Below are 26,657 nucleotides of genomic sequence, written 5' to 3'. Positions count from 1 at the left end.
AGGACAATTCATCATATTTTACTACACCATGCAGCTATCAACAGTGTTTACATAACTATAACAATGTAAAACATATTGATCAAACCAAAACTACCATGTCATTTTATCAGGAGGACAGGAGAATGGGGAGATGTATATGTATCCTGGAGGTATAGGAGGAAAGTAAAATAAATCCTCAACTTCTATAGCAAGAAATAAAGAAATAATACCTAAGATGAAAAATCAGCCTGGCTGGCATGCCTCAGTGGTTGAGCAACGACTTATGAGCCAGGAGGTCATGGTTCGATTCAGGACAGGGCACATGCCCAGGTTGCAGGCTTGATCCCGTGTGGGATGTGTGGGAGGCAGCCGATCAATGATTCTCTCTCATCATTGATGTTTCTATCTCTCTCTCCCCCTCTTTCTTCCTCTCTGAAATCAATAAAAATAAATAAGTTTTTAAAATCTGTACAAATCAGGTAAGCCACAGTGATGGGCTGAAGTCATGCAATTCCCCAGCTCTCATTAGAGGTGCCTCCAAATGCCAAAACTAAAACAAAGAGGCGGCACACAAAGCCAGGAAGCTTTTAGAAAGTCTTACAAGATCTTGGTTAAAGGTTTCTTTGTTTTGGTTCTCAGTTGTAACATCACTGAGAACAGTAACATTATGGGAAAGTGAAGCAACGGGATTCAAACAGCCGCCTGGTCCGTGACTGCCCACAGAGGTAGGGATGGTATTGGCTGTCCCAGAGGCCAGAAGTTACCAAGGACAGAGCAAGAGATCGGGATTCAAGAATTTGAACCAAGATGGAAAGTAACACAGTTTGATCCAGGGATGCCCTTGGCCCAGCTCTGGGATGAGCAATCAAGGTATCGAAACCAGGCTCTCAGCAATTAATCCTGCTGTTCCGAGGTTGCTACAACTGTCCAGCCTGCGCAGCTCAAGTTAAAGGTCAGACCCTAGAATAAACCTTTCGGAAATTGAGATCATTATGACCCCAGCCAGGGCAGAAGTGTTCAGGGCCTGCCCCACCCCAGAGGAAACAGCAGGGTCAGGGAAAGGAAGGAAGGAACCTCAAGATCCAGGGATTTTCATGTGCCCAGCCTGCCCCACCTCCTCAGAATTAGTATGAGTGAAGGAAGTTCCAAACAGCTGGCGGGTGCCCCACAGGTGAATGTAAGCCTATGAGCATGGACATACATGCCACCCCACACACTTTAGCCTGGCTAAAAGCCAAGTCCATGTAGTGAACGGAGGTGTAGACTGTGCACCCCTAAGGCCTAGGAGACTCCTTGACAACTCTTCTTCCCCACCCCTAATCCAACCCATCACCAGGGTGTACAGTCTGGCCTCTGAAGCAACACTAGAATCTTGTCCCTTCCCTCTAATTCCACCACCACCCCTACTGCTTCTTAAATGCCCAGAACAGTGTCTGGCACATAATTGGGACTCAATAAATATTTGATGGAAAAATGAACAGAAGAATAAATAAAAACACTATTGTTTTTAGGTGTCAGCCAGAAGACTGGACCATGCTGACCTACTGGACTACCTCCAGCAGGCCAGAGCTGACGGAGAGGCAAGCTAGCTCAGAAATGGTCATAGGAATGATGAGGCCCTGAAGTAACAGAGGCCAGTTGGTAGAACTTAACCATCAGATGCCAGGAGGCCATAATTACCTCAAAGCCTTACAAGGTTGGAAAGACAGACGAGGGTGCTTGACCAGCAGGGAGCTGTGAAAATGGTCAATAGGACATAATGTCCCTTAGGAGCAAAACATATCGCCAACAAGGGAGCCGCTTAACTTCCACAACCAGAGTTGAGTAGCAGAGGGTGGCCGCCTCAATAGAGAGCATGATCAGTTCCCAGAGCTGCGCCAATATTTAGATCCAGACCCACTGACTAAAGGGAAGACCAGTCCCCAAGACCTAGTGACAACTATTAACTATATTGATTCCTGTAGGAATCCAGGAATGACCTATGGCTACCACCACTTACCCAGGTGACTGTACGCTGTGGAAAGGGGAATGCCCAGGTGTTTCAAGGACTACTGGGCAAAAGGTATGATCTACTATTAACATACAAAGACCCAAAGTGTCATCATGACCCCCGCCCCATTGGAGTAGGACTCCTGGGGCTAGATAAATAGAGTCCTGGCTAAAGCTCAGCCTCAGTCCCCTGGGTCCACAGATCCGTCCAATTGGTCATTTCCCCAATCCCCATGTGTATAATTGGAATTGATATACTGGCAATTAGAGTAACCTCAACACTGAGTCCCTAGCCTGGAGATCTGAGCAATCATCGTGGGGAAAAACAAGCAGAAGTCTCTGAAATTGCTCCTCACCCCCACCTAGCCAAGATATTAAATTAAAAAATAATCACAACTTGTGGGGGCTGGAGGCTGGGAGAGATTAATGCCACCAAAAGACCTAAAGGACACAGGGATGGTGGATTATATCTCCATTTAATTCTCCAGTCTGGCCCCTGGAAAGCCAGATGAATCCTGGAGAATAGCATAGGCCAAGGAGTAGCCCTAACTGTTGTGCTGGATGTGCTATCATTGCTAGAGCAGACCACTCAGACCTCAGTTACACGGTATGTGGCCACTGAGTTGGTAAATGCATTCTTTTCTATTCCAATGGAACAGGAGAATCAGAAACAGTTCACACTCATGTGGAACAGACAATAATATTCATTTACTGTTTTCCCCAAAGCTACATTAACTCTTTTTCCCTCAGTGGTAGTACTGTCTAAAGAGATCCGGACCATCTGGACTTCGCATAGAGCATTACAGACCCGTTACATCATGGTGATTGAGTGGGAAAAGCAAGAGGTGGGTAGTTGATTGAAAACCTTGGTAAGACACATGTGCTCCAGAAGGTGGGTATAAACCCAGTGATTTGCTACCCTGGAGCAGAAGAAAGTTCTACAAGAAATTTAAGCTGCTAAGCAAATATTTTATCATTTGGGTCATATGATCCAGTGGACTCTATAGTGTTGGAAGGGCCAGTGATGAGTAAAGAAGCAATGTAGAGCTCACTGCAAACCCCAATGAAAGAATCACAAAGCAGGCCCCGAGGCTTCTGGAGCAAAGCCATGCCATCTGCACCTTTTGAGAAAGTCCCTGGCATGTGGCTGGGCCCTGGCTTAAATGAAACGCTATCCCTGGCCAGTGTGGCTCAACTGGTTGGAGCGTCGTCCCATATACCAAAGGTGGTGGGTTCAATTCCTGGTCAGGACACATACCCAGTTGTGGGTTCGATCCCCAGTTGGGGTACATGAGGGAGGCAACCAATCAATGTTTCTCTCTCATCGATGTTTCTCTCTCTCTCCCCTTCCTCTCTCTAAGATCAATTTTTTAAAAAATGAAATAAAAATAAATGAAATGCTAGACCATGAGCATCAAGTGACAGTACATCAGGAACTTCCCGTTATAAACTGGACTCTGTCAGACCTGCCAAGTCATAAAGCCAGGTGCAGCCAGCAGTATTTCATTGTAAGATGGAAATGGTAACTGAGCTTGGTTTGCTAATGGGTCACCTTGGTGGGTGGAAGCTGAAAATGGACAGTGGCTGCCTGACAGTTACATTCAGGAGCTGCCTTGAAAGACAGTAGGAAGCCAGGGAAAGCAAGAGAAAAATCTTCCCAAGTGAGCAGAGCGGCAGGTGGTGCACCTGGTTATGGAAGGAGAGCTATATGCAGGAGAATATATACACATTCCTGGGCAGTGGCCAGTGGTCGAGCTGGCTGGTCAGAGGACTGGAAAGGAAAAGTCTGGAAGACCAAGGACAAAAAGGTCTGGGTAGAGGCATATGGATGGTCATTTTAGGAGTAGGCACCAAGTATGAAAGGCTTTTGTATCACACATTAGTACCTACCACAAAGCATCTATCATAGAAGAAAACTGAACAAACAAGTAGGTTAAATGACTCAGCCACTCTGTCATTGGCCATCCTGGAACTGGCTTACTAGGCACATCAAGGAGTTGGTCACAGTGGCAGAGATGGAGGCTATGCATAGGCCCAACAGCATGGCCTCCATGTACCATCGCTATTCTAGCTACTGCCGCCTCTGAATGTCCAATCTGCCAGCAAACGAGACCAATGCTGAGTCCCAGATATGAGGAGACCAACCAGCCACTTGATGGCAAATCAATTATATCAGACCCTTTCCACCCTGAGAGAGCCAGCCGTTCATCTTCACAGGAACAGAGCTCTATTCTGGGAACAGGTTAGTGAGTCTTTTCTGCCCACAGAACCTGAGACAGCACCAATATCCAGAAGTTCAGACCGGATCATCAGATATGGAATTCCATCCAGCATGGCTTCCAACCAGCGCGCGTCCATTTCACAGGGAAGGAAGTTAGGGAGTGGGCCCATGATATTAGGATCTACTGGTTATCTACATACTGCACCATTCGGAAACTGCCAACCTCAAAGAGCACTGGAATGGCCTACTGAAGGCACAACGGAAGCACTGGCTTCAATAATCTGAGGCAATAATATGCAAGGATGGTGGAGTGTCATCCTTCAGGATCTAATGCATGAAATCAGAGACCTGTATGTGGTACTGTGTGTCCCTAAGGAGGAACACATAGGTCCCAAAACCGAGAAGCAGGAACGGCCACAGTCTCAATCACTTCCAAAGACCCACTGAGGGAGACTGTGCTTCCTGGTCCTTCCACTCCGGGTTCTGCAGGGTCGGAAGTGCTGGCCCCCAAAGGGCACTTTCTTGCGAGGGAACACAGAAATACGTTCTGTAGGTCCCAGTACCTGCTACCAGGACAGTTCGGACTACTTGTGTCTAAGGACCAGCAGACCAAAAAAAGAGTCCCCATCTTGGCAAAGACCATTAAACCTGAACAGCAGAAGGTGGCAGGGCTGCCTTTAAGCCTCGGGGGTGGGTAAAACACATGTGAAACCCCTGGCTTCTTAGCCAAATAACTGATTCCAAGTCTAGGACAGAAAATGTACAAGAGGAGCCTACAGCATCTTGAAATACCAGAAAGCAACCACTAGTCCTCCAGGAGCCGACTTAAAGAGGCTCCCAACAGCCAAATAGAAACAATAATAATAATAAATGCAATGGGATGAAACCATCCACTACTTTTAAACCCGAGTTCATCATCATATTTTTTTTAAATGCCACCTTCTAAGGATATCAGGGAGCCAAATCCAGTTCGTTATCCTAAAAGTTGAATAAATAAAATTTCACACGTATCCTGCTTTTCCTATACAAACTCTGAGATCAAATAGATGAGGGGCAGCATTTCCTAATAAAATTACTTCATCTAATAAATTAAAACAAAATGATAGGTTAGAATATCTCTATGTTGCATTGCCCCCACCCAAGTGAATTACTTATAGGATGTAGGCATTGAGCATCAATGGCTGCTAACATCAAAAAAGTAAACACCAGACATGATGTGCCTCCTGATAAATGAGCACACAACCACCTAGAGTTCATCAAACCTGAGGCAGATCAGGTCTCTGGATCTAGCTGCTGATTTGCAGAAAATGCAGAGATGATGGAGCACAGTAAACTGCACCCTAGCATAAAATTAGCAAAATCCAGACTGGAAAACTACAGATCAATGGCCCAGGTTCTTCAACAGATAAACTGTAAAAAAAAAAAAAAAAAAAAAAAGGCTGTGTGTATAGAAGGGGCCCTTTAGATTAAACAAAACTTAAAAGCCATATCAAGTTTTTAAAAAGTGAGGCTGAAAACTATAGTGTCTAAGGATCCACACTTGGGTAATAAAACAATAAAGAAACTTGCCCTGGCCAGGTTTTCTCAGGGGTTAGAGCGTCAGCCCTCAGACTGAAAGGTTGCGGGTTTGAGTCCAGTCCAGGGCATGTACCTCAATTGCAGGTTCGATCCCTGGCCTGGTCAGGGCATGTGCGGGAGGCAACCAATCGATGTGTCACTGTCATATCAATGTTTCTTTCTCTCTCTGTCTCTCCCTTCCTTCCACTCCCTCTAAAAATCAATGGAAAAAAATATCCTTGGGGGAGGATTAACAAAAACAAACAATAAAGAAACTCAAGTAAGTGATTATTACTATAATGTTAAGAAGTTGAATGGAGGGAGGTAGCTGGGACTGGGATGGGGAGCAGGGGAACATGGAGGAGTTCTGGGGAGACTGGTAAAGCTCTATTCTTGCCATGGGTAGTGCTCCCTCTCTGTCTCGGACTCCTCTCTAGCACTAGACTTCCTATAATCTTCACTATCTAGCACTTTCATAGCTCCATCCATGCCTTTACTCATGCTGTTCTCTCTACATGCAATCTCCACTCCTGACATTCCTCTACCCTAAGTACCTTCCCTGGTATCTCACTCCCCCACAGAACTTGCCTCTCAGCTCCTTAAGGACAAGAGGTCTGGGTCTCAAGTTAGGAACCAGAACAGGGCTTAATACGATAGGTTAATTATAACCACTACCATTTATTGAGCACTTAGTATATACCTTACACCAGGTGTCCTCAAACTACGGCCCGTGGGCCACATGCGGGTGTTTTTGCCGTTTTGTTTTTTTTACTTCAAAATAAGATACGTGCAGTGTGCATAGAAATTTGTTCATAGTTTTTTTTAAACTACAGTCCGGCCCTCCAACTGTCTGAGGGACAGTGAACTGGCCCCCCGTTTAAAAAGTTTGAGGACCCCTGCCTTACACTATTGCAAGCATACAGGTAGAGCCATTTAGTCCTCACAACAACCCTATGATGCAGGCGCTATTATCATTCCCATTTTATAGATGAGTAAACTGACATTTGGGAAAGTTATGTAGCTTGCTCTAGATGACAATAGCAGAGCAAGGATTCAGCCTAAGAACTTTGGCTCCATAGTCTTAACCACTGCCAATGAATTAATTTATTCCAGATACTTTTGGGTACCTACCATGTGCCAGTTACTACTTAATGAACAAAGCAGATCATGTCCCTCCCTTATAAAATACACATTTAGAATTAGCAAATAATGAGTATAATGATTGTGTTAGGAAGGAAAATAAAACAGAATGAGGGGGTAAAAAGTGACTGACCTGTTGGTATTTTAGAGCAGTCAGGGTAGGTCTCTCTGCTGACATCTGAGCAGAGACCTGCATCAAATAAGGAAGTAGTGGTCAATGGAAAAGCCACAGCCTAGAGTGACAGTTCTAGTAACTGCAAACTGCTTATGAAATAGTGTGGCCTTGGGCAAGTGATTAAATCTTTTGCTTTCCTCACCTGTAAACCAGGGATAATCTACACTTGCCTGGCAGGGTTGTGAGGAAAAGAGGTATATGTGTAAAGCATGACTTAAGGGCGCCTCTGGCCTAGGCCCATAAGAGCCATACATAGATGATGTCCATGCTGCCCTTCTCGCCCAACCAGAAATCCCCTTCCTGCTCCAGAAGCTCCACTTCCAAAAAACCTGAATCCCCTTGTCCTTCAGTTAGGCAGCTGTAGTGCAGCCCACTAACGCCCCCTGCCGGCAGGATGCTGCACTGCAGCTGTTCTAGGAGCCTCCAGTCCCCTTGGTCATCTCTTCAAAAAGCTTTATCAGGGCACTCACCACCTGTCAGACACCAGGGATGAAATGAACAAGAGACCCTCTCTGCCCTCTAGGTGCTCAGGCTAGGAAGTGGGCCCAACATGAAAGCAGCAATGAAAAATGAAGGAAATGCCAACATCTAAGAAAGTCTAGGAGCACAATGAGGGAATGATTAACAGTGCCCAGCAGGAATTAAGGAAGTCTGTATGATGGGTGACTCCTAAAGTACACCTTGAACAATGAACGGGAAGTGGGCACGAGGGGAGGCATTCTGGGCAGAGGGAACAGTACATGCTGAGATCAGGGAAATGTAAGAGGATATTGGTTTGAGGTGTTCTACCTGATCAATGCCTCCATAAAGCAGCTTGGTTGAAGAGCTGGTTCCCACGACTCTCATAAAGCTACACCTGCAATCCCAGGAAAAGTAAGCCCGTCTCAAGAAAAAGCTTTTTTCCTGAGGGTAGACAGGATCTCAAGTGTCCTGTGTTCCCACGCCTGGTCTTCCCTACCCTTCAAGAAATGGCCCATCCTATCTCAGTCAGGTGATGATCTTTGCAACCTTGGCCAGGTCTTTTCCCCTCTGTCTAGCCTCCTCCTCTGTAGAATAGAAAAATAACCCATGTGCATCCCTTTCAAATAACCATGCGGCACAGGACGCGGCCCCCAGTTCAACAGAGGAAAACCAAGAACTCACACGGAGGTTGCTGAGAAGCCCCGTGGGAACTTCCCGCTGGCTGCCCTCTCCGCACCTACCTGCTGGGAGCAGAGGCCACCGGGGTCTGCTGCTGCACCACCTGAGGGAGCTTGGCAGCCTGGGACAGAACCAGAAAAGCCACGTGCAGAATTCAGAAGAACGCACGCACAGAAAGATGCCCTTTCTTTCCTTCTCGGTTGTTAATTTCAAAACAACCCGATGACAGGAAAGCCTTTGTCACAGTGGGCTCGCGTGGCACCCGAGAGACCTCCATGCTGATGCTGACCACCCTCCTAATCTGCAGTCACGTGTAATTTGGTCTCTACTTGAGTTTACATGAGAGGACGAAGGATGAAATGGCACATTCTAGCCTTTCAAAAAAAATAAATAAATAACCATGTGAGCTAACAGCTGTGAAAGCTCCAAGTGCTGCAGCGGGAAGGACCCAGGGGCATCCTGGGCGGCCCACAGCCCTGAGCCAGCTAGCCAGCGGGGAGCGGGGAGAGAAGCGATGCTGCAGCCCGGTCCTCAGACAGACCACACTGCACCCTCCACCGCCCACTGCTCATAAACCCCCATAAAAATCAGGAACCATGCAGTTTTGTTTCAGGTGTTTTATTAAGTGGGCCAAACTGTAGCTGGTTTCTAAGTTGCAAAACAACATAAATTTAACAATAATATAGCCAGTTAGACTGTGACAAGCTTTTTCTTTCCTTAAAAAAAGAAAAAAAGAAGGACTTAAAACACACAACGAAGGGTTAAATAAATAATATGGGGGGAAAGGAAAACCTGTTAAAACATGCTTGTTTACTTCTGCGCAACTGCGTGCCAAGAGGAAACGTGATTTTCTGCATAATGATACATCTTAGCATGTCTTCTTCCCAAATAATACTGACAAAAAAAGAAAAGAAAAGATGTGGACTGACTTGTCAGTGCTTGAAGAGGCACTACTAAAAATCCCTTTGATTGGAGCTTCGGGCTTCCACTCAGCACACCTGTGTGGCCCAGGAAAGCCAAATATCGATAATAATGTTAATATAGAAAACATTAGTTAAAAACGATGTGGAACGGCCTCACTGACGCAGCAGGGCAGGAAGCGGAACTGCCCTGCACGCGGTGCCAGCCTCAGTCCAGGGAGGCCGCAGGCTCCCAGCACGCGGCCACAGCGAGGGAGGGCACCAGCTTCAAAATAAGCGGCACCAACCTCGTCTCCCTCTCCCTATCACTCTTTCACATGAAAGTGTGTAAAAAGCAAATCAGCAAATAAACTCTAAAATAGATTATTTATTCCAAAAATCCTCTAGTTTTCTTTTTACAGTGAGTGTACATCTCCTCTCCGTCTCCTGCACAACTCGCTTAAGTCCTTGGGGAAGACGGGTCAGAGCTGCAGGGTGAGTCTTTCTCAGTCCTGTTGCTAGCTGGTGCTGAGAGGTCAGATGTCGATGCCCTTGACCAGGGACGTCTCTAGCGTGATATTGAACTCCTGCAATGTCTGCAGCACGCGGATCAAGGAATTGACAAGTGTGTGGTCTTTGATCAGCGCCACATCCTCATACATGTGTGCGGTGATGGGGCAGTCGGCCAACAGGGCAATCCAGTGGTGTAGGAGGTGATCTCTGGCAGGGCAGGGTCAGTCCAGGTGGGTCAGAAGGGAAAGAAAGGGAGACGGTTAGTGCAAGGCCAAGGGGAAACCTTGAACAAAGTCTGAAGCTGGAGAAGTGGATAGTTCCCCACAGCCCCTTTTTTTCTCCAATAGGGCTTGGGAAGAGACCTTACACAGCAATAAAAGGCTCCTACTGAGGGCTGCCCTGCCCCAGGACACCAACCCAACCTGACCTAAATCAACCCTGACATCTGCCACTGGGCCTCTTCCTCTCTAGATAACCCCACCACCAACCAGACACCAAGTCCAGTCAGCACCACTTCATCCATCTCAACAGCCAGTCTCTAACCAACAGCCAGTCGATCCTTCCTCCCCGCAGCTACCACCACCAGGAGTAATAACGAGAGCTAACATCCACATAGAGCTTAGCATGTACCAAGCACTGTTATAAGATATTTAACCGTCATTGCAACCCTATGATCTATAATAATAAAAGCGTAATATGCAAATTGACCGAACGGCTGAACAGTGGAATGACCATCCAGACGACTTTCAGACAACCTTCCAGATGAAGCTGGGGCTGCAAAGGCCTACTCTTGCATGAACTTTGTGCATCGGCCCTCTAGTATGATATAATGCCATTAGTGCTATTATAATCCCCACTTTATAGAAGAAGAAATTGAGGAGCATAGAGGTTAAGTAGCTTCTCCAAGATCACACGGTTAGTAAGTGGCTAATGTGGGATGTGAACCTAATGAATCTGGTTCCAGACTCTGTTTTTTACCACCACACAAACTCCCTCCCTTTTGTGCCTGAACAAACTATTGCCTTAGGTTTATTAGAGCTTCATGCTCTCACCTGACCTACTGGACTAGCCCCTAACGATCTTGCCCAATCTTATGCACACCATCCATGATATCAAATTAGTATCATTTCAGTCCCCTGGTTAAACAACTCTATCCTAATAGGGAAGGATCCTCTGTCCCAGGTCCTTAGCGCTTCCTCCCTGAAACCTTCTCTGATCTTTCTCCTCTATATTTCCAGCATACCGTATAATATAAAAGTGTACCTCTTTTTTGGGCTCTCACAACCTTCTGCCTTGTACTGTATTTAATTGGGACAAGTAAACTTCTACATGGTAGGGGCCATGTTTCATTCAGCTCTATTCACACCTTCTCTATTCCCGCCATCACAAGGCCTGGCACATTCATATGTTTATTGAAGGAATGACTATATATATTCTTTTAAATTTCTCCAGTGAGGTGGTTTTATTCCTTCCATCAACATGTGGCTCTTGGCCTGGCTGGTATGGCTCATTGGTTGGGCTTTGACTTATAAACCAGGAGATCAAAGTTCGATCCCTGTCAGGGCACATGACCGGGTTGTGCGCTTGATTCCCAGTAGGGGGAGGGGGCGGGTTTGCAGGAGGCAGCCAACTGATCAATGATTCTCTCTCACATTGATATTTCTATCTCTCCCTCTCCCTTCCTCTCTGAATATATATATATATATATATATACTAGAGGCCCAGTGCACGAAATTCGTGCACGGAGGGGGGTTGTCCCTCAGCCCAGCCTGTACCCTCTCCAATCTGGGACCCCTCAAGGGATGTCCGACTGCCCGTTTAGGCCCGATCCCTGGGATCGGGCCTAAACGGGCAGTCGGACATCCCTCTCACAATCCAGGACTGCTGGCTCCCAACTGCTTGCCTGCCTGCCTTCCTGATTGCCCCTAACCGCTTCTGCCTGCCAGCCTGATCACCCCCTAACCACTCTGCTGCCAGCCTGTTTGCCCCCAACTTCCCTCCTCTGCCGGCCTGGTTACCCCTAACTGCCCTCTCCTGCAGGGTTGATCACCTCCAACTGCCCTCCCTTGCAGGCCGGGTGCCTCCCAACTGCCCTCTCCTGCTGGCCATCTTGTGGTGGCCATCTTGTGTCCACATGGGGGCAGGATCTTTGACCACATGGGGGCAGCTATATTGTGTGTTGCAGTGATGATCAATCTGCATAGTACTCTTTTATTAGATAGGACAGAGGCCTGGTACAGGGGTGGGGGCCAGCTGGTTTGCCCTGAAGGGTGTCCCTGATCAGGGTGGGGTTCCCTTGGGGCATGGGGCGGCCTGAGCGAGGGGCCTGTGGTGGTTTGCAGGCGGGCCACGCCCCCTGGCAACGCAAGCAGAGGCCCTGGTATCTGGAATTTATTTTCCTTCTACAATTGAAACTTTGTAGCCTGGAGCAGAGCCAAGCCTGGGGCTCCCTCCGAGGCCCGCAGCCATTTGTGTTGGGGTTATAATTGAAACTTTGTTGCCTTAAGCGGGTGGGCCCAGCCAGGGTGTGCAGAAAGCTTTGCTTCCCCTGTTGCCGGCGGCAACCCTGGCCTGCACTCTCAAGCTCCATTCTGCCGCCATTTGTTTGAATTTGTTTACCTTCTATAATTGAAACTTTGTAGCTTGAGTGGAGGCTTAGGCCTGCAACGGCTGGCAGAAAGCTTGGCTTCCTCTGTTACCTAGGAAACCTTGCTCTCTGTGGCTGTAGCCATCTTGGTTTGGGTTAATTTGCATACTCGCTCTGACTGGATGGTGGGTGTGGCTTGTGGGTGTGTCGGAGGTATGGTCAATTTGCATATTTGTCTATTATTAGATAGGATATGTATGTATGTATGTGTGTGTGTGTATATATATATATTCATAAATAGATATATATTCATAAATAGATATATATATATATTCATAAATAGATATATATATATATATATATATATATATGTGTGTGTGTTTTTTTTAATGTGGCTCTTCCTCCCCAGCTACACACTCTCTCACCCCCACTCCCACAGATCCCCACCCATATGCATGGTACATAAAGGAAATTAAGGGACTCTAGGAAGTCCTCTAAGGCCTCACCTACCCAAGAATGCCTGGTCATCAGCCACTCCCCACCCCTGCACCACACTAGGACTCCAGCACCACCTCCAAGGCTGGCTGCTATGTACTCTGGGCTGTCAGGCTGTAGTACCTGGCTCCCAAGCACACCAGCATCTGGAACTTGCCATCCTTGCCAATGTTCCGGGGAGTATTGTTGATTGCAGTGACAAATCGGCAGAAATTCCGAGCCCTTGTATGCCAATTTTCCTCAGGAACAACTTCATTCTGCTCCAAAGTCTCATAATAGGTTTGTGCTTTTTCTGTGAAGAGGAGAAAAGCTTGCCGATGACAAAGCCTCTTAAAGCCGACCTGTCTCTCACTGTCCTGCAGGCCACCAGCCATGGGCCTCTCAATGTTGATGTAAGTAACTTAATGAGAATAACATGAGTATTCTGATGTCTCTCATCACCTTTCAAAATGATTCCTATATTCCTTATCCTTATTTTTAAAATTTACGTTGCCCCTGATATAAAGATGCTACTTTCTCTAGTCTGAAGATTTCAAAAAAACTCTTGAAGGAGAAGCTCCTTGCATAAAAATTCTCTAAGTGGGCGCAACACCAGGCTTGGGCTGGCCTTCTAGATCTCCAAGGAAAGAGTGTGAGGACTCATGACTAAGCATCTGTACTATACAACAGATGCTTAGAGAGAATCTTCTCCATCCAGTTCTCAGGAGGTGAGGGGTGAAGATGGGGGGAACTTCTGTCATTACTTTTGGGGAAAGGCAGGGCAAACAACAGATCTGAGAGTTACCTGATTTGGCTTCTGTACCTCAGACCCCAGTGGTCAGCACCCACATTATGTTGGTGAGTCCCCATGTCTCTACATGCTTTCCCACCCACACATCCTAGTCCAACTCACCCAGGAAATCCCAAATGAAGACATTTTTGAAGAGACGGGGTGATTTAAATCCATGCTGGAAAGCCTGTTCCAGAGCCGAGACAAGGCCACATTCTCCACAAAGCAACAGCGTCAGACTGCCTCTCTAGTAAGGAAACGGGAGAGTGACAGGCTTGCCTCAAGCTGCCCTCCCACCCCTGCATCCCCAAATCCACAACCCACAGCTAAGAGGGCAGCAAAAGACAGGCAGGGACCTTGTCTGTTCCCCCAGCACCTGGCACAGTGCCTGACTCAGAACAGCTCTCAGTGAATAGCTATTGAGTGAATGAATAAATGAACAGATGATGAATGTGGGTTCCCACCAGGGAGACAAAGCCAATGTGGCCATTATTCAGGGAGACGGGCAAATCCTGAAGAAAATAGGAATACACACTGTTCACTAGAGGCCCCAGGACTCTGTTGGGCCATTAGTGCGTAAGGAAAACAGGGTAACCCAAGCAGAGGCCCCCAGAGGAAGAAGTCTGCTCAGTCTCAAACCGAGGCACACACTCTACACTCTAGGCTGTCCAAGCACATGGGCCAAGAACAGTATTATTCTCTCTTACTCAATGTAAGGCCCTGGGCTGGAGGACAGGAAGGCTTACCTCTTTCTCAGGCTTATGGAAGTGCTTCACGATGCCATTGACTGCCTCCCCAATGGACTCCTGGATCTGCCCAGTGTTCAGCTCTGATAAAAATCAAGCAGACACCCCTCACCAATCTCAGAGGCTAACAGTGCTTAGCTGCCTGAGCAGGAAACTGAGGACACTGTGAGGGCTCATGGGAGAGGCAGGGCAGCCTGAACTTGGGAAAAGTAGCTCTCACCCACCGAACTTTGCTGAGCTAGCTCTTCCTAAAATCTTGGGAAGAAAAGCAAAGTCAATACCTTCGAGTTCTGTCTCTAAGAGATGCTGATAAAGTTTATTTTCCATTTTACCCTGGAGCATTTGGCAACCAAAAGAGGGCCAAGACTTGGCTGTGAAGCCCTGGAACCAGGAAAGAGAAGACCTGACAGTAGACCCCTCACCTCTCTAAGATCATATACAAATAGTATGGAGGCCCCAGGCCAGCCTCCATAAGCTCTCCCCTCTCCTTCCAGGCCTCGAGGGAGAGTGTTAGGTGATAGAGGTGGTTCCTGAGGCAGCTCATAGGCTGGGATTTGGGCTAACATATCAGGGCTCCCAGAGATCTGCCCACATTTCCCAGGCTGGGTAGCATGAGGGCCCAGCCTCTCTTCCCACTTACTGGGCTTGTTGTTGGGTGAGATGGTAACAAGCCTGCGGATGACGCTGGGGGACTGCTGCAGGGGCGGAGTCCGACACGGCCTCTCGTCCACCTCAGGCTGGGATGTGAGCAGCTCTCCCACTAGGACCCGCTCCAGGCTTCCGTCGTCCATGCCCTTCCCCAGCCACCGGCCACAGGGGAACCTACAGGTCAGGCAATGGCCTGTCAGAGCTGCCAGCTCCTCCCATGCCCATCCCCTTACTGCTCAGAAAGAGCCATCAACAAAGCCATCTCTGAGGATCCCTCACGGGCCTGCTCATCCATCCCATGTGCACAATCGGGAAGTAATGGGTGGCCTGAAACCTGTCACAGCAATGTCACACATCTTCCCTTGGTAAACCCTCCTCCTATTTTTTTTCAGATGCATGAGGCAGAGCCAAACAGGAAGTTGCCCCAGCCTATTACAGCCTAAACAGCCTCCTTGAGAACTCCACATACCCAAGCATCAAACACAGCCCCTGGCGGTACCCTTGCCCCAGCATCTTAGAGCACAGCCAAGGGGACACTTACTTGTAGGTATGTCCTGTGATCTCATTCCTAACCATCACACACTCCACCAGCCATTTGGCATACAGCCCAGAGTTGTCATGGCCTATCTGCACAGTAGTGAGCTTCCCCAGGTTCTGGCACTATGAGAGAACAGCCAAATAGAGAAGATGAGGTAGGAAAAGGAAGTAGGGAAAAATAGTGACACTCCTTGGAGGCTGACATCTGACTGGCTGCCTGCAACCTGGCAGGGACAGAGCTCATGGTTCCACCTCACCATCTCAAGAGGGGCCAATGGCTGCTACTACAGAGAGAACAGGGCCCGGGAGCAGGCAGCTCTGGAAGTGGGATGGCAGTGAGGTCCAGAGGTCTCTGTGAACATTTGGGCCCAGCGGATGAAAGAACTCTTGGGAATTTCTCAGCACACTATGGACAGAAAGGTATGAGAGTTCAGATGGGTAAGTGCCTTCCAGCCAGATACTATTTAGAGAGGGCAGGCTCCCCGCTCCTTGGGTCAACCCTTGGCTCCAATCATCTCAGGACAGGTCAGCTGTGCTGATGCATAACACTGTATAGAGCAAGGCCTCCAAAAACCCCTGCAGAAAGCTCCAGAAAAGCAGCTGTTGCAAACTCAGATTTCCACTGAGCTTCGAGTTGTGGTTCCCGGAAAACACGTACCTCGAAGGTCATCTCTAACACGTTCCTGGGAATCTGCAGGATCTGTGTCTCACCCAATTCTCCCGAGATGCAAATCCATGGGTTGGCGGTGAACATGGAGCCCCCCAGCTTCTTGCTCGGTACAATCAGGATGTGGTAGGGGATCACTGTTTAGGGGAAGCCACAAAGGCATGGAGGAGGATCAGGAATCCCTCCCATACCTGAAAGGGTCTGCTCCAGGCATGCTCATATGACGGCAGCCGCAGCACAGCCCGGAGCAGCAAGTCACCAGGAGCTAGTCTCTGGCTGGCTCAGAATATCAGCCAACCCTCCCGTCAATCTCACTCCCCCTCGGGTTACCCACAAACATCAAAGATCCAAGCCCATATGCAGCCTCAGAGCTAAGTCAACCTGCTCCTTAAATAACATCACCAACTCGACATTGTACTGAATTGCTTTTCAGAGCACTTCCATCTATCATCTCTTGCACTCTAATAACAATCTCAGGAGAGGCCATGCAGGTATTCCGTTACCTTTTCTGAGGCACTGAGAGGGAATTAGTTTCTCTCGGGTCTCCTAAATTCTAGTTCAGTGCTGCTTCTACTGAAGCCTACAGCCCTCTTCTCTGAGAGGGAAGATGGATATCACGTAGAAACAAAAGTGCATGCTGTGACATTCAGCTGACCATTTGGACCACGGAATTTCCATCCTAGAACCATGGCCCAATTTGTCCGCAACCTTGCGGACAAGGCCCCCGCGTTAGTAAATGCTGCTGTGACGGACTCAAAGCCTTACTCGGCCACATTTTGGCACTGTGCCGAGGTTGAGCTGATTCCTCTAACCCTTGCTGAGAGCCTGAAAAAAAATAGTCACTAGTACTCAAAATGGTAGCTTCAAACAGCTCACAGTTAAGGAAGCTCTGCTGAGTGGGTTGGTGGCCACTGAGGTGTGGATGTGATTTAATGCTGCAATATCATAGGCAAGTGTGGCATCATTGGCTCTAATGTTTGAAGACAAATCTTTAACATCTGCTTCTTTTTGGTCTATTATTTGAATGTTCTTAGACCATGAGTGATCAGAATGGTATTTGAATTTTAAAAAATATGTTAAAAAAAAAAAAAAGAGTCCATACCACACTACTGAGGCTGTTGAGTCACTGGCCAAACAATTAGTCATGGTGCAAATTCAGAGACTACCCCCACCCAACATCCTGGCACCAGAGAAAGATGAGGCTCCAGGGGCCTGCCTTAGACTATACTAAACCCTCTTCCTCACTCTGAAAATAGGAAGAATGAGACCCACAGGAGGGGCAGACTCTGCTCAAAGAAACCAAATGAGTTAGGGTCTGGACCCAAACCTTCATGGCTATGTGGGAGAGTTGCTTGTCCCTATGGGCAGTTCTGAAACCTTCTGTGATACTGAATGACTCTCTCAGCCCAAAACCAAAGGGAAATTTCTTTACAGGTATCTAGAGGGCAGTGAACTTCCCCACCGCACCCAATCCGATCCATCTGCATCACCTGAGGCTCCCAGGGCAGTGCCTAGACCAGTGTCGGCAAACTCAGTAGTCAACAGAGCCAAATATCAACAGTACAATGATTGAAATTTCTTTTGAGAGCCAAATTTTTTAAACTTAAACTATATAGGTAGGTACATTGTTATTAACTTAATTAGGGTACTCCTTCAATCGCACTGTACGTGCGCGCCTGCACGTGGTATTTTGTGGAAGAGCCACACTCAAGTGGCCAAAGAGCCGCATGTGGCTTGCAAGCCGCGGTTTGCCGACCACTGGCCTAGAACAACAGTGACAACACGATGGCCAAAAAGACTGAGCTCCCCAGTTCAGAGCACGAATAAGAAGCTTCAGAGAAAAAACAACCTCCAAGGAGGGCATTGCACCTCTCTCCCACAGAAGCAAAAGGCAAATCAAAAGTACAAGTGATCATCTTTTTTCTTAAAAAGGGGACAGTGAGCCCTAACCGGTCTGGATCTGTGGATAGAGCGTCGGCCTGCGGACTGAAAGGTCCCAGGTTCAATTCCAGTCAAGGGCATGTACCTTGGTTGCGGGCACATCCCCAATAGGGGGTGTGCAGGAGGCAGCTGATCGATGTTTCTCTCTCACTGATGTTTCTAACTCTCTATCCCTCTCCCTTCCTCTCTGTAAAAAATCAATAAAATATATTTTTAAAAAGGAGGGGGGGGGACAGTGTGTTAGCCTCAAGCAAGCTCATGAAGATAGGAACTAAGAAGGCTAGTGGGGTACTCACGGATAGTTGTGAAGACATTGGTGAAGCAAAAGTAATCGACGGCATTGAAAGAGAGGAGGTGATAGAGGAACTGCTCCTTCTCGTCATCACAGCGCAGGAAGGCATAGCGCTTGTACAACTTTCTGTCAGAGAGGAGGCAATACATTAGTCTCCCAGCCAAGAGGAGAGGAAAGAGGCTAGAATTACTCAGTTCTGGAAGGAGCCGCTAGGGGAAGAATGAGATGTCAAGCCTTAAGTTCTTTAGAGCTACCTGAAAAAGGAACAAAGCCAGTTACTCTAACTGAGGGCTAGAGGGAAAGTGGCTTAAGCTACAGCAGAACAACAAAAACCAAACTCTACCCTGTGTCCAAGGGTGGATGTTACTACAGTGTAAAGTGTCAAGAGTTCATGGGATCTCCTTCCTTTAACTGAGGGCCCAAATGTAATTTTCTCAGGGAAGACACAGGCCCTCGCAGGCATCTTGCTAGGGCTTCACCCCAGTGTGTGGTGTTGGAGGAGCAACGACAGGAGGTCTGTGGTCAATACTCATTCCCAGGCCAAGTCTCAGATCCCAGCTGACCTGAGACCCACGGTCAGGTCACTGCTCTGAATGTGAATGTAAGCCAGGGACACTTCAGAGATAATAAAGGGCAATGAAGGGAATGAGCCAGGTCACAGACCAGGGAGAGCTATGCAGACCATGTCCTTCCCCTTTTCTAACTTCCTCCCATCTCCACCCCGCATCCCCACTGCTTACTCATCAAAGACCAACTCCTCTGCCTGACATTGCAGGCCTTCTGCAACTGCTCAGCAATGATACCTTCTCCGAGGAGAGGGGACACAGAGAGCCAAATGTACAGGCCCTCAGCACAGAGAAATGCACACACACACACACAAAACAAAAGAATGTAACAATCCTGGTTGCCAAGACTGCAATCATCATGGCCAAAGAGGTATGGGATTCAGTATACCTGTCAGGTTCTACCTAGTCAGGTTTATATGGTGCTTTCAACAGATACTTCACCAAACAAGGCCTACTATGTGCAGGTGCTGGAGAGGGAAGCACCTACCCTCAAATACAGTCTAGATGAATTAATCAGGTAAAGACTACAGTATAATAATGAGTTGCCAAATGCAAGGCTCTCTGGAAATTTAAAGGGCCATAAGCTTCAATGTTCCTAGAACAAGAGGGGCCTGAAAGATGGCACAAATTTAAACAGGCACGTAGGAAGAGGATGACAGAATGTGAAAACCAGTGTGACTGGGGTTGAGGGCTCAGAAAAGTGATCAGTTAGCAATGAGCCTGAAAGTTAGGCTAGAGTCAAAGGAAGGCTCTAAATATTTAAGGCAAAGGGCCCTGCCAGCATGGCTGTGGTTGAGCGTCGACTTATGAACCAGAAGGTCACAGTTGGATTCCCAGCTGGGGCATATACCTGGGTTTCAGGTTCAATCCCCAGTGTGGGGCGTGCAGGAGGCAGCCAATCAATGATTCTCTCTCATCACTGATGTTTCTATCTCTCTCTTTCTCTCTCTCTCCCTTCCTCTCTGAAATCAATAAAAATATATTTAAATATAAAATATATATATATATATTTAAGCCAAATATGTCTACAAATCTGCCCTACAAATAATAGGTTCCTGAAACTTGTCCTAGAAGTAAAGGTCCAGAGAGGAAGAGCAAAGACTTGGTTACTGTGGGCTTGCCCTGGGCCCAAGAGAGAACAAAAGAGATAAGGGTATATATATTTTAGAAGTTTCCTTGTAATTCTGCAATCCTTCAGGGAAGAGACTGAAAAAATGCCTGTGATATACAAGTCACCAGAGTGCAGAGAGGAGAGGAGGAGCCCCCAAACTCTAAGGTAGCCAATGAGGGCCCCATCCTTCTCACTACTCTTTGAGAAAGCCATTTTGGGCATGCCGATTGGGAAGGTAGGGAGGACAAATACAGCAGAATTATTCTTCTGCAGATAGAAGTGGACATGCTTCAAAACCTTCATACGCAATTTGAGTTTAGCGGAATACAGCAGTGATGACACACTGTCTGTCTATTCCCCCATCCCACTCGGTTTCCAATCCCCCAGCATTCCTGAGAGCCTGTTCTACTCCAGGCGGAGTGGCCTTACTTGGTGAGCTCATGATCTGAGAGAAGCTGCTTCAGGTGTCTGGAAAGTAACTTTTTTTCCATGGAGAGTCGCACCCATGCTCTGGCCTTTCCCACGTCTGTCTTGATTTCCCCAATGTTCTGGATGTGCCTGAAGGGGAAATGGGAAGAAGAAAGTGAGGGTGGGCGGGAGATGAACTCACCACCAATACCTCCCCTGTAAAGCCAAGGGAGACCTAGTGAGACAGCTCTATCCACCCCTGGGAGAGTGCATCGCTCTTATTCTCTAAATCCTGGGCTCCCATGTAGCTTTGCCAGATGGGCTCACCTGGCAAAGGATACGGGTTGGGGGTGACAGTACAATTCTCAAAAAAAGTCAGGTTAACCCCAGAGCCCTTAGGCGTTGAGACACTCTGATATAATTCTCCAAAAATGTCAGGAAACCCAGCTGCTCTATAATCACATCATAAAGCACAAGACCAATGAGAAGGGCTTCGTGGTTAACGGAGACGCTGTGGAAGCATGGGTCACTGAGACACTGCTAAATAACGTGGACACCTAAGCAGCAACTGGAAACAGGATTTCAGTGGCTTATTATGTCTGAGCTCACACTGACCTCATATCCTGAATGAGGGAGATTCTCAGGGGAGACATGACTGAGCTGGCATCGGACTTCCTCCGTTCTGAATCAACAAGTATTCCTAGAACAAAGAAACTGGTCATTTCTAAGATCTGACTATCCAAATAGCTGACTACCCTTCTAATCTCAAACCACATATTTCTACAGGAAGCAGTTATTTTTATAACACTTTGATCAATCATTTCATAATATTTATTAAGTACCCACTAGGTTTCAGATTTAATACTCGTATGCATATTATCGCATCTAATTATTTAATAACTTATGAGATAACCAAAGAAGATATCATAGAGGGAACAGATTCAGAGAGGTCAGCTGCTTTGCCCAGTCACCAAGTGGCAAAGTCGGATCCCCTGGCTCCTAATCTGGCACATTCTCATCACAATGCATAGAAGGCAGTGCTTCCACGTGGAGGCACTGCTTCTGTCCTGCTCTTGCCTCAAAATAGGCTGCAAAAGAGCCAACAGGATGGGTAAAAAACACATGTTGCAGAAAACCAGACCTCTAGATACAATACCTTTATACCTGCACGTCTGGCCCAACGTTGAAAACTTAGTACCCTGATTACTCAGCTGTTGAGAATTTTCGGCTATAGTTTATCCCTTAGCAATAATTTCAATAGCCTTCCTGAGAAGACTCATATCCAGAAAGTGAACCAAAAAACTCTTAAAAGGCTACTTAGGGAGCTCTTGTACCTCGTTTTCAGTCAACTGTTCTCCCCACTTTCAGTGCTAGTTGAGGTCAACTAATTCAAAAGCAAAGATGACACTGAGTTCATGCCTATCTTTTAACCCCCATTTAAACTGATCTTTATCATTAGGATCAGAACACCCAAGAAAGGTGAACAAACTGCTGGGCAGAGAGAGAAGAATGAAAGATGGTGTGAATGGGGAGATGTTGCCAAGAAGTAGAGGAAGGAGGAGGACTGTCCTGGAAGGGACACTGCAGAATAGCCTAAAGAACACCAGATCAGGAGACAAGAGGCCGGCTCCTCATCTGGCCTCTTCTATCAATTCACTGGGTGATCTCTAGTAAATCCACTCCTCTCTCAATCCCAGTTTCCTCCTCTTGTAAATAAGGGGCTGGACTAGATGATCTCGGGGGGGTCCCTGACAACTCTGATATTTTCATTAAATTAGAAACAGAAAGGAAGTGTAAGGAATCATTCACACCAGGACTTAAGGAAGGACACTGACAAACAGGCTCCCTTACTTGACAGGATAGATCCTCTCAATGCTCATCTTAGAGAAATAAAACAAAAGACTCTGAAAACAGCTTGCTCCAAACACAAGACATTAGTACCACCCAAATTCATTTAAAACTTAAATTCATTCTAATGAGACATACCTTGCTGATATGTCTTCTATTTCACTGATCAAAAGAGTATATAATGAAAGCAAACTCCATGGCTATGGCATGCTCTGAGGTTCAAAGGACCCGGGGGCTTAATATGTAAAAAAGAAAACATCACAGACCAAAGGCTTCAGTGACCTGAATCGCTCCTGCTGTTCTCTCCAGTGGGGGATGGAATGTGGGTGGAGGGCATTCTCTCCAATGATGCAGAGACCATCTTACCTGAGGTACTGAGGCTTCCTGATGTGAGTTTTCTCTGTCGGTTTTCCTGATAATGTAACAGATGGGACCACAAGGCTGACTTCCCCTGGAACCAATACAAGGGGAAAATATCTATCAGTTTAGATTTCAGAGGCCAAGGCATCCAGTGGACAGAGACAGAGATAATTTAAACATATAGATTCCAGCTTTTGATAAAAAGTACCTGTACAGCAGGTCCTCAAATAACATTTCATTTAATGTTATTTTGTTGTAATGTTGATGAGATGTCATAGAAACTTAACTCTTTATGTAAATTGGCCTATGGTAAAACCGGTTTCATTGTACATCATTTAGCTTAAAGTCACAGAATCTATCAACAACGTTAAGTGAGGACTTACTGTACTATTTCTTATCTCAGTGTACACCGGATGCAATGTACACACACATACCCCGTTACTAAAATCCTGGAGAAACAAAGAAAAAAGATCCCCACTGGGAAGGAGGAGGGCATGGTCAAAGAGAGATGTGTATGAACCAGTGGATGAGAAAGACAAAAATCAAATAACTTCTAAATGGTTTGCTAGTTGAAGGTCAGCTTAGGTAGAGCATGAGTTTTGCAGAGAGGAGGTGATATCCCGTCTACAAGATTCTATGATAGCTCCTGAATTTCCTAAAATACAGACATTCCTGCCCTTAGTGCAGGCTGGGGAGAATAAATCTTCACTAAGATGAGGACTCACTATTGAAGGTACAGTTGAAGAAGCCTGCAGGAAGGTAGGCTGCTACTTTACTGCAAAGCTGAGATATTGCAGTCAGCATAACAGAACCTTTGCATTTGCAGTTTAAAATTATGGGGTGGGGCAAAAGTAGGTTTACAGTTGTGAGTACTCACAACAGTTTCTTCTTCTATTATTATTTGTTAATTATTGTATTATTTCCCATATGAACAACTGCAAACCTACTTTTGTCCCACCCTGTGTTTGAGTCATGTAGTAATTAGTCATTTTATTTTTTTAAATATATCTTTATTGATTTCAGAGAGGAAGGGAGAGGAAGATAGAGATAGAAACATCAATGATGAGAGAGAGTCATTGATTGGCTGTTTCCCTGCACACCCCCTACTGGGAATCGAGCCTGCAACCCAGGCATATGCCCTTGACCAGAATTGAACCTGGGACCCTTCAGTCTCCAGGCCAACGCTCTAGCCACTGAGCGAAACCAGCTTTCATCCCTTCTTTCCCCTCCAGGGCTCTGACAGCTCTTGGCATAATTAGTCATTTTAACAAGACACAAGTCTGAATAGCACGTGCAAGCCTGATGTAAGGGAGCAATTTGCCTAGGTAGTGAGTGAGCCCAGCTGGCCCCCAGCAACTACTTTGTCTCTTCCCAGTCATCCTTCAGTACATAGAGACTCTCATTATGTGATAAAACCTTTATTTCAGATTCATGGTAAATGTTCCTATACAGTTGATATAATACAAATGTAACATGATATTTGTTTTAGTAGAATTTATTATAATAATTTTATAAATAACTTTAGTTCTGCACTTTATGAAATAATAATGATAGAAGCTACCATGTCTTGCTTGAGGTTTGCTATGAACTATGTTAAATGTTTAAAATACAACATTTTATTTAATGCTCCCCAAAATCCTATAAAGTAGGTACCCTATCCTCATTTTCTTTAGAAAAGAGCAAATTGTGAATCAGAAAGATTGTAAGAGATCACACAGCTAGTAAGGAGAGTGTTGGGATTCAAGCTTAAGTCCATCTAACCACTACTCTTAATAATGACCCTAGGCAGACTGCTTCTGAAAGGGATCATTTACCTTTGGAAGTTATACCTTCTGAAGAAAATTTTATGCTCTGGGATGAATGTGAAACTTTAAGGTCTCAAGATTTTTCCCTTGAGACTATCAATATCCTATTTTGTTTCTATCCATCACTTTGATATATTTGGGGGGGGGGGTGGTGAGGAGATGGAATAAAGCAACTGAATGAGAGAAAACCATCAATGGATCAGCAAGTTGTTAACATACATTTGCTGTATATTTGGATTTCCTACAAGATTTAACCAGCTTAAAACAAAGCCCAACAACTTCAATGGCGATTTAAAAAAAAATACACGTTAAAACTAGAGAAGGCCATTTTTTTTATTCATTGAAATACCAAAACTGTGAAAAAATAGTTCAGCAAAAATCAATGAGACTTAACAGCTCCTATACACTGTTACTGTTATATTAATAGAATATATGTAGAATACAAAAGCTTAAAATAGCCATGCTCTTTGAGATAGTAATTCAACTTCTAGAAATCCATTCATTCATTCATTTATTAAAACCATTGGAGTAGGCTCCTAAAAGGGCAGGGACTTTGACTTATTCATCACTATATTTCTAGCATCTAGGCTGACTTGGAAGGCAGCCTCCCGTATTAGGACTGTGTGGATGTGATACAAACTAAATATAGCTGGTCACCTGAGAGCCCTCACATGCCATGCCGCTGAAGAACCAAAGGCAAGAGCAACACCAGGCCACCGTGCCAGAAGGATGCCTGGGCTCACAGTGATTATACTAGTCAAGGAGGGAGGGCGAGGGCAAGAGTGAGAGAAAAGCAGCTGGGCTGAAGCTTAGTAAGAGGGCACTGGGGTCTTTCTAGTGCAAAAGACATGAATTACACTTTTTCATCTTTTGCCAAGGGACTGACAGAGACTGCAAGGTTCAATATAGTCTGACTACCCATTCAGGGATGTGGCCACATGACACATCGATAGTACCAGATTCTCCAAGAATGTCAATGCACAAAGGGTGAGAAACAACCCCTTTTCACTTACCAGTCCCCAAATGACAGCAATTATAAAACTATTATGAAAAATCAAACCTCACCTCTTACTGTCAGATAAATATCATAGAGTAGGATACCCATCTCCTTGGAATATGTCATCGAAAGCGAAAGAGAGTGGTGAGGATTTGCTGCAACAGCCTTCCATGCAGACCATCATGGCTAATAACAACATTTAGGAAGCTAGCAGTAAAAACTGCCGTTTGGTTCTACTTTGTAAGTAGATAAAATGGGCAGTTGATCCGTAAGGTGCCCCCAGGAAGAGGGAGATAAGATAGTTCTCTGAGAGTGAATTTGGTCACGATCTGTGCATGACCATGCACAGTCTGCATGAGGGAGGAGACCAGGTAGCCAGGTTATAACCTTTGGATTGGAACATAACTGAAGACTGTCTCAGCAGAAGAAAGGTGCTCTACACACAGGCCACCAAAATGGAGGTCTAAGGAGCATGCTGTAGGAGCCCAACATTGATAGTCAGGGTCACTGTCCAGTGAACATGTGTCCCTGAGGGCATAAGTGCCCTGCCAATAGGCACAGGCCCTCACTTCCCTCCGGTGACACTGTTAGTGATCCAAAAGCAGAACTCAGAAAACAGAACTTGAACAAAAAAGCCCCCATTTTTTTTGTACTGGTTTCTCACCAAACAAGTAGCCTCTGTCTATCCAAACTGAGAGAGGGATCAAATGAATCCCAAAAGAAATCCTCATGCTGTGAGATTTCTTGTAGAATATGGGTGCCAAGTCTCAGAGGACAGGTTTAGAACATGTGATGATAAGGTTATTTTTTTTAACTGCCTCAAGATTTTTATGGCAAATATTAAAAGTTTTGAGGGCATGTTTTATAAAAAAGCTCAAAGGGCTTACTTAACCATAATGTAAGGCTTGCTAAACTTTAAGAAAAATGATAGAATGATTATGTATATTTTACTTATTTGTTATAAAGAAAAGGAAAGAGCCCTGGTCAGTGTGCTCAGTTGCTTGAGCATCGTCTTACACACCAAAAGGTTGCCAGTTCGATTCCCAGTCGGGCAACATACCCAGGTTGCGGGTTTGGTCATGGGTCAGGGTGCATACGGGAGGCAACTGATCGATGCTTCTCTCTCATATCAATGTTTTTTACTCACAATCAATGTTTCTCTCTCCCTTCCTCTCTCTAAAATCAATAAAAACATATTTTTAAAAAATACAGAAAAGGAAAGAAACAGAAATCCTTCATGTAGAACCTAGCATAATAGCTGTCATAT

General features: G+C 46.0%; 1 protein-coding gene and 1 pseudogene across 3 annotated transcripts in view; one reads left to right on the top strand and one right to left on the bottom strand.

Annotated features, from left to right (window-relative positions):
- Positions 1–8,803: 8,803 nt before the first annotated feature.
- Positions 8,804–26,657, bottom strand: part of DENND5A (DENN domain containing 5A) — a 77,915-nt gene continuing 60,061 nt past the window's right edge. Inside the window, exons 13-23 of one of the 2 annotated variants that reach the window (XM_079786939.1) lie at positions 22,595–22,679; positions 20,996–21,080; positions 20,402–20,530; positions 18,300–18,421; positions 16,054–16,199; positions 15,400–15,518; positions 14,851–15,032; positions 14,211–14,293; positions 13,588–13,711; positions 12,853–12,987; positions 8,804–9,820 (exon numbers count right to left, since the gene is read on the bottom strand). In XM_079786939.1, coding sequence (XP_079643065.1) covers positions 9,741–9,820; positions 12,853–12,987; positions 13,588–13,711; positions 14,211–14,293; positions 14,851–15,032; positions 15,400–15,518; positions 16,054–16,199; positions 18,300–18,421; positions 20,402–20,530; positions 20,996–21,080; positions 22,595–22,679 — 1,290 coding nt within the window. In that variant the 3' untranslated portion in view covers positions 8,804–9,740. Of the gene's footprint in view, positions 9,821–12,818; positions 12,988–13,587; positions 13,712–14,210; positions 14,294–14,850; positions 15,033–15,399; positions 15,519–16,053; positions 16,200–18,299; positions 18,422–20,401; positions 20,531–20,995; positions 21,081–22,594; positions 22,680–26,657 lie in introns of both variants that reach the window. The other variant, XM_079786938.1, reaches the window with a different exon arrangement.
- On the top strand, positions 16,460–18,285 carry LOC307108764 (ATP synthase subunit g, mitochondrial-like; annotated as a pseudogene). Its single transcript has one exon. The product of its transcript is annotated as an ATP synthase subunit g, mitochondrial-like (transcript).

The sequence above is a fragment of the Cnephaeus nilssonii genome (assembly GCF_951640355.1).
Source record: "Cnephaeus nilssonii genome assembly, chromosome: 13".
NCBI classification, from domain to species: domain Eukaryota; kingdom Metazoa; phylum Chordata; class Mammalia; order Chiroptera; family Vespertilionidae; genus Cnephaeus; species Cnephaeus nilssonii.
The sequence above is the reverse complement of the archived record's forward strand: the minus strand, read 5'-3'. Positions and strand labels throughout refer to the sequence as shown.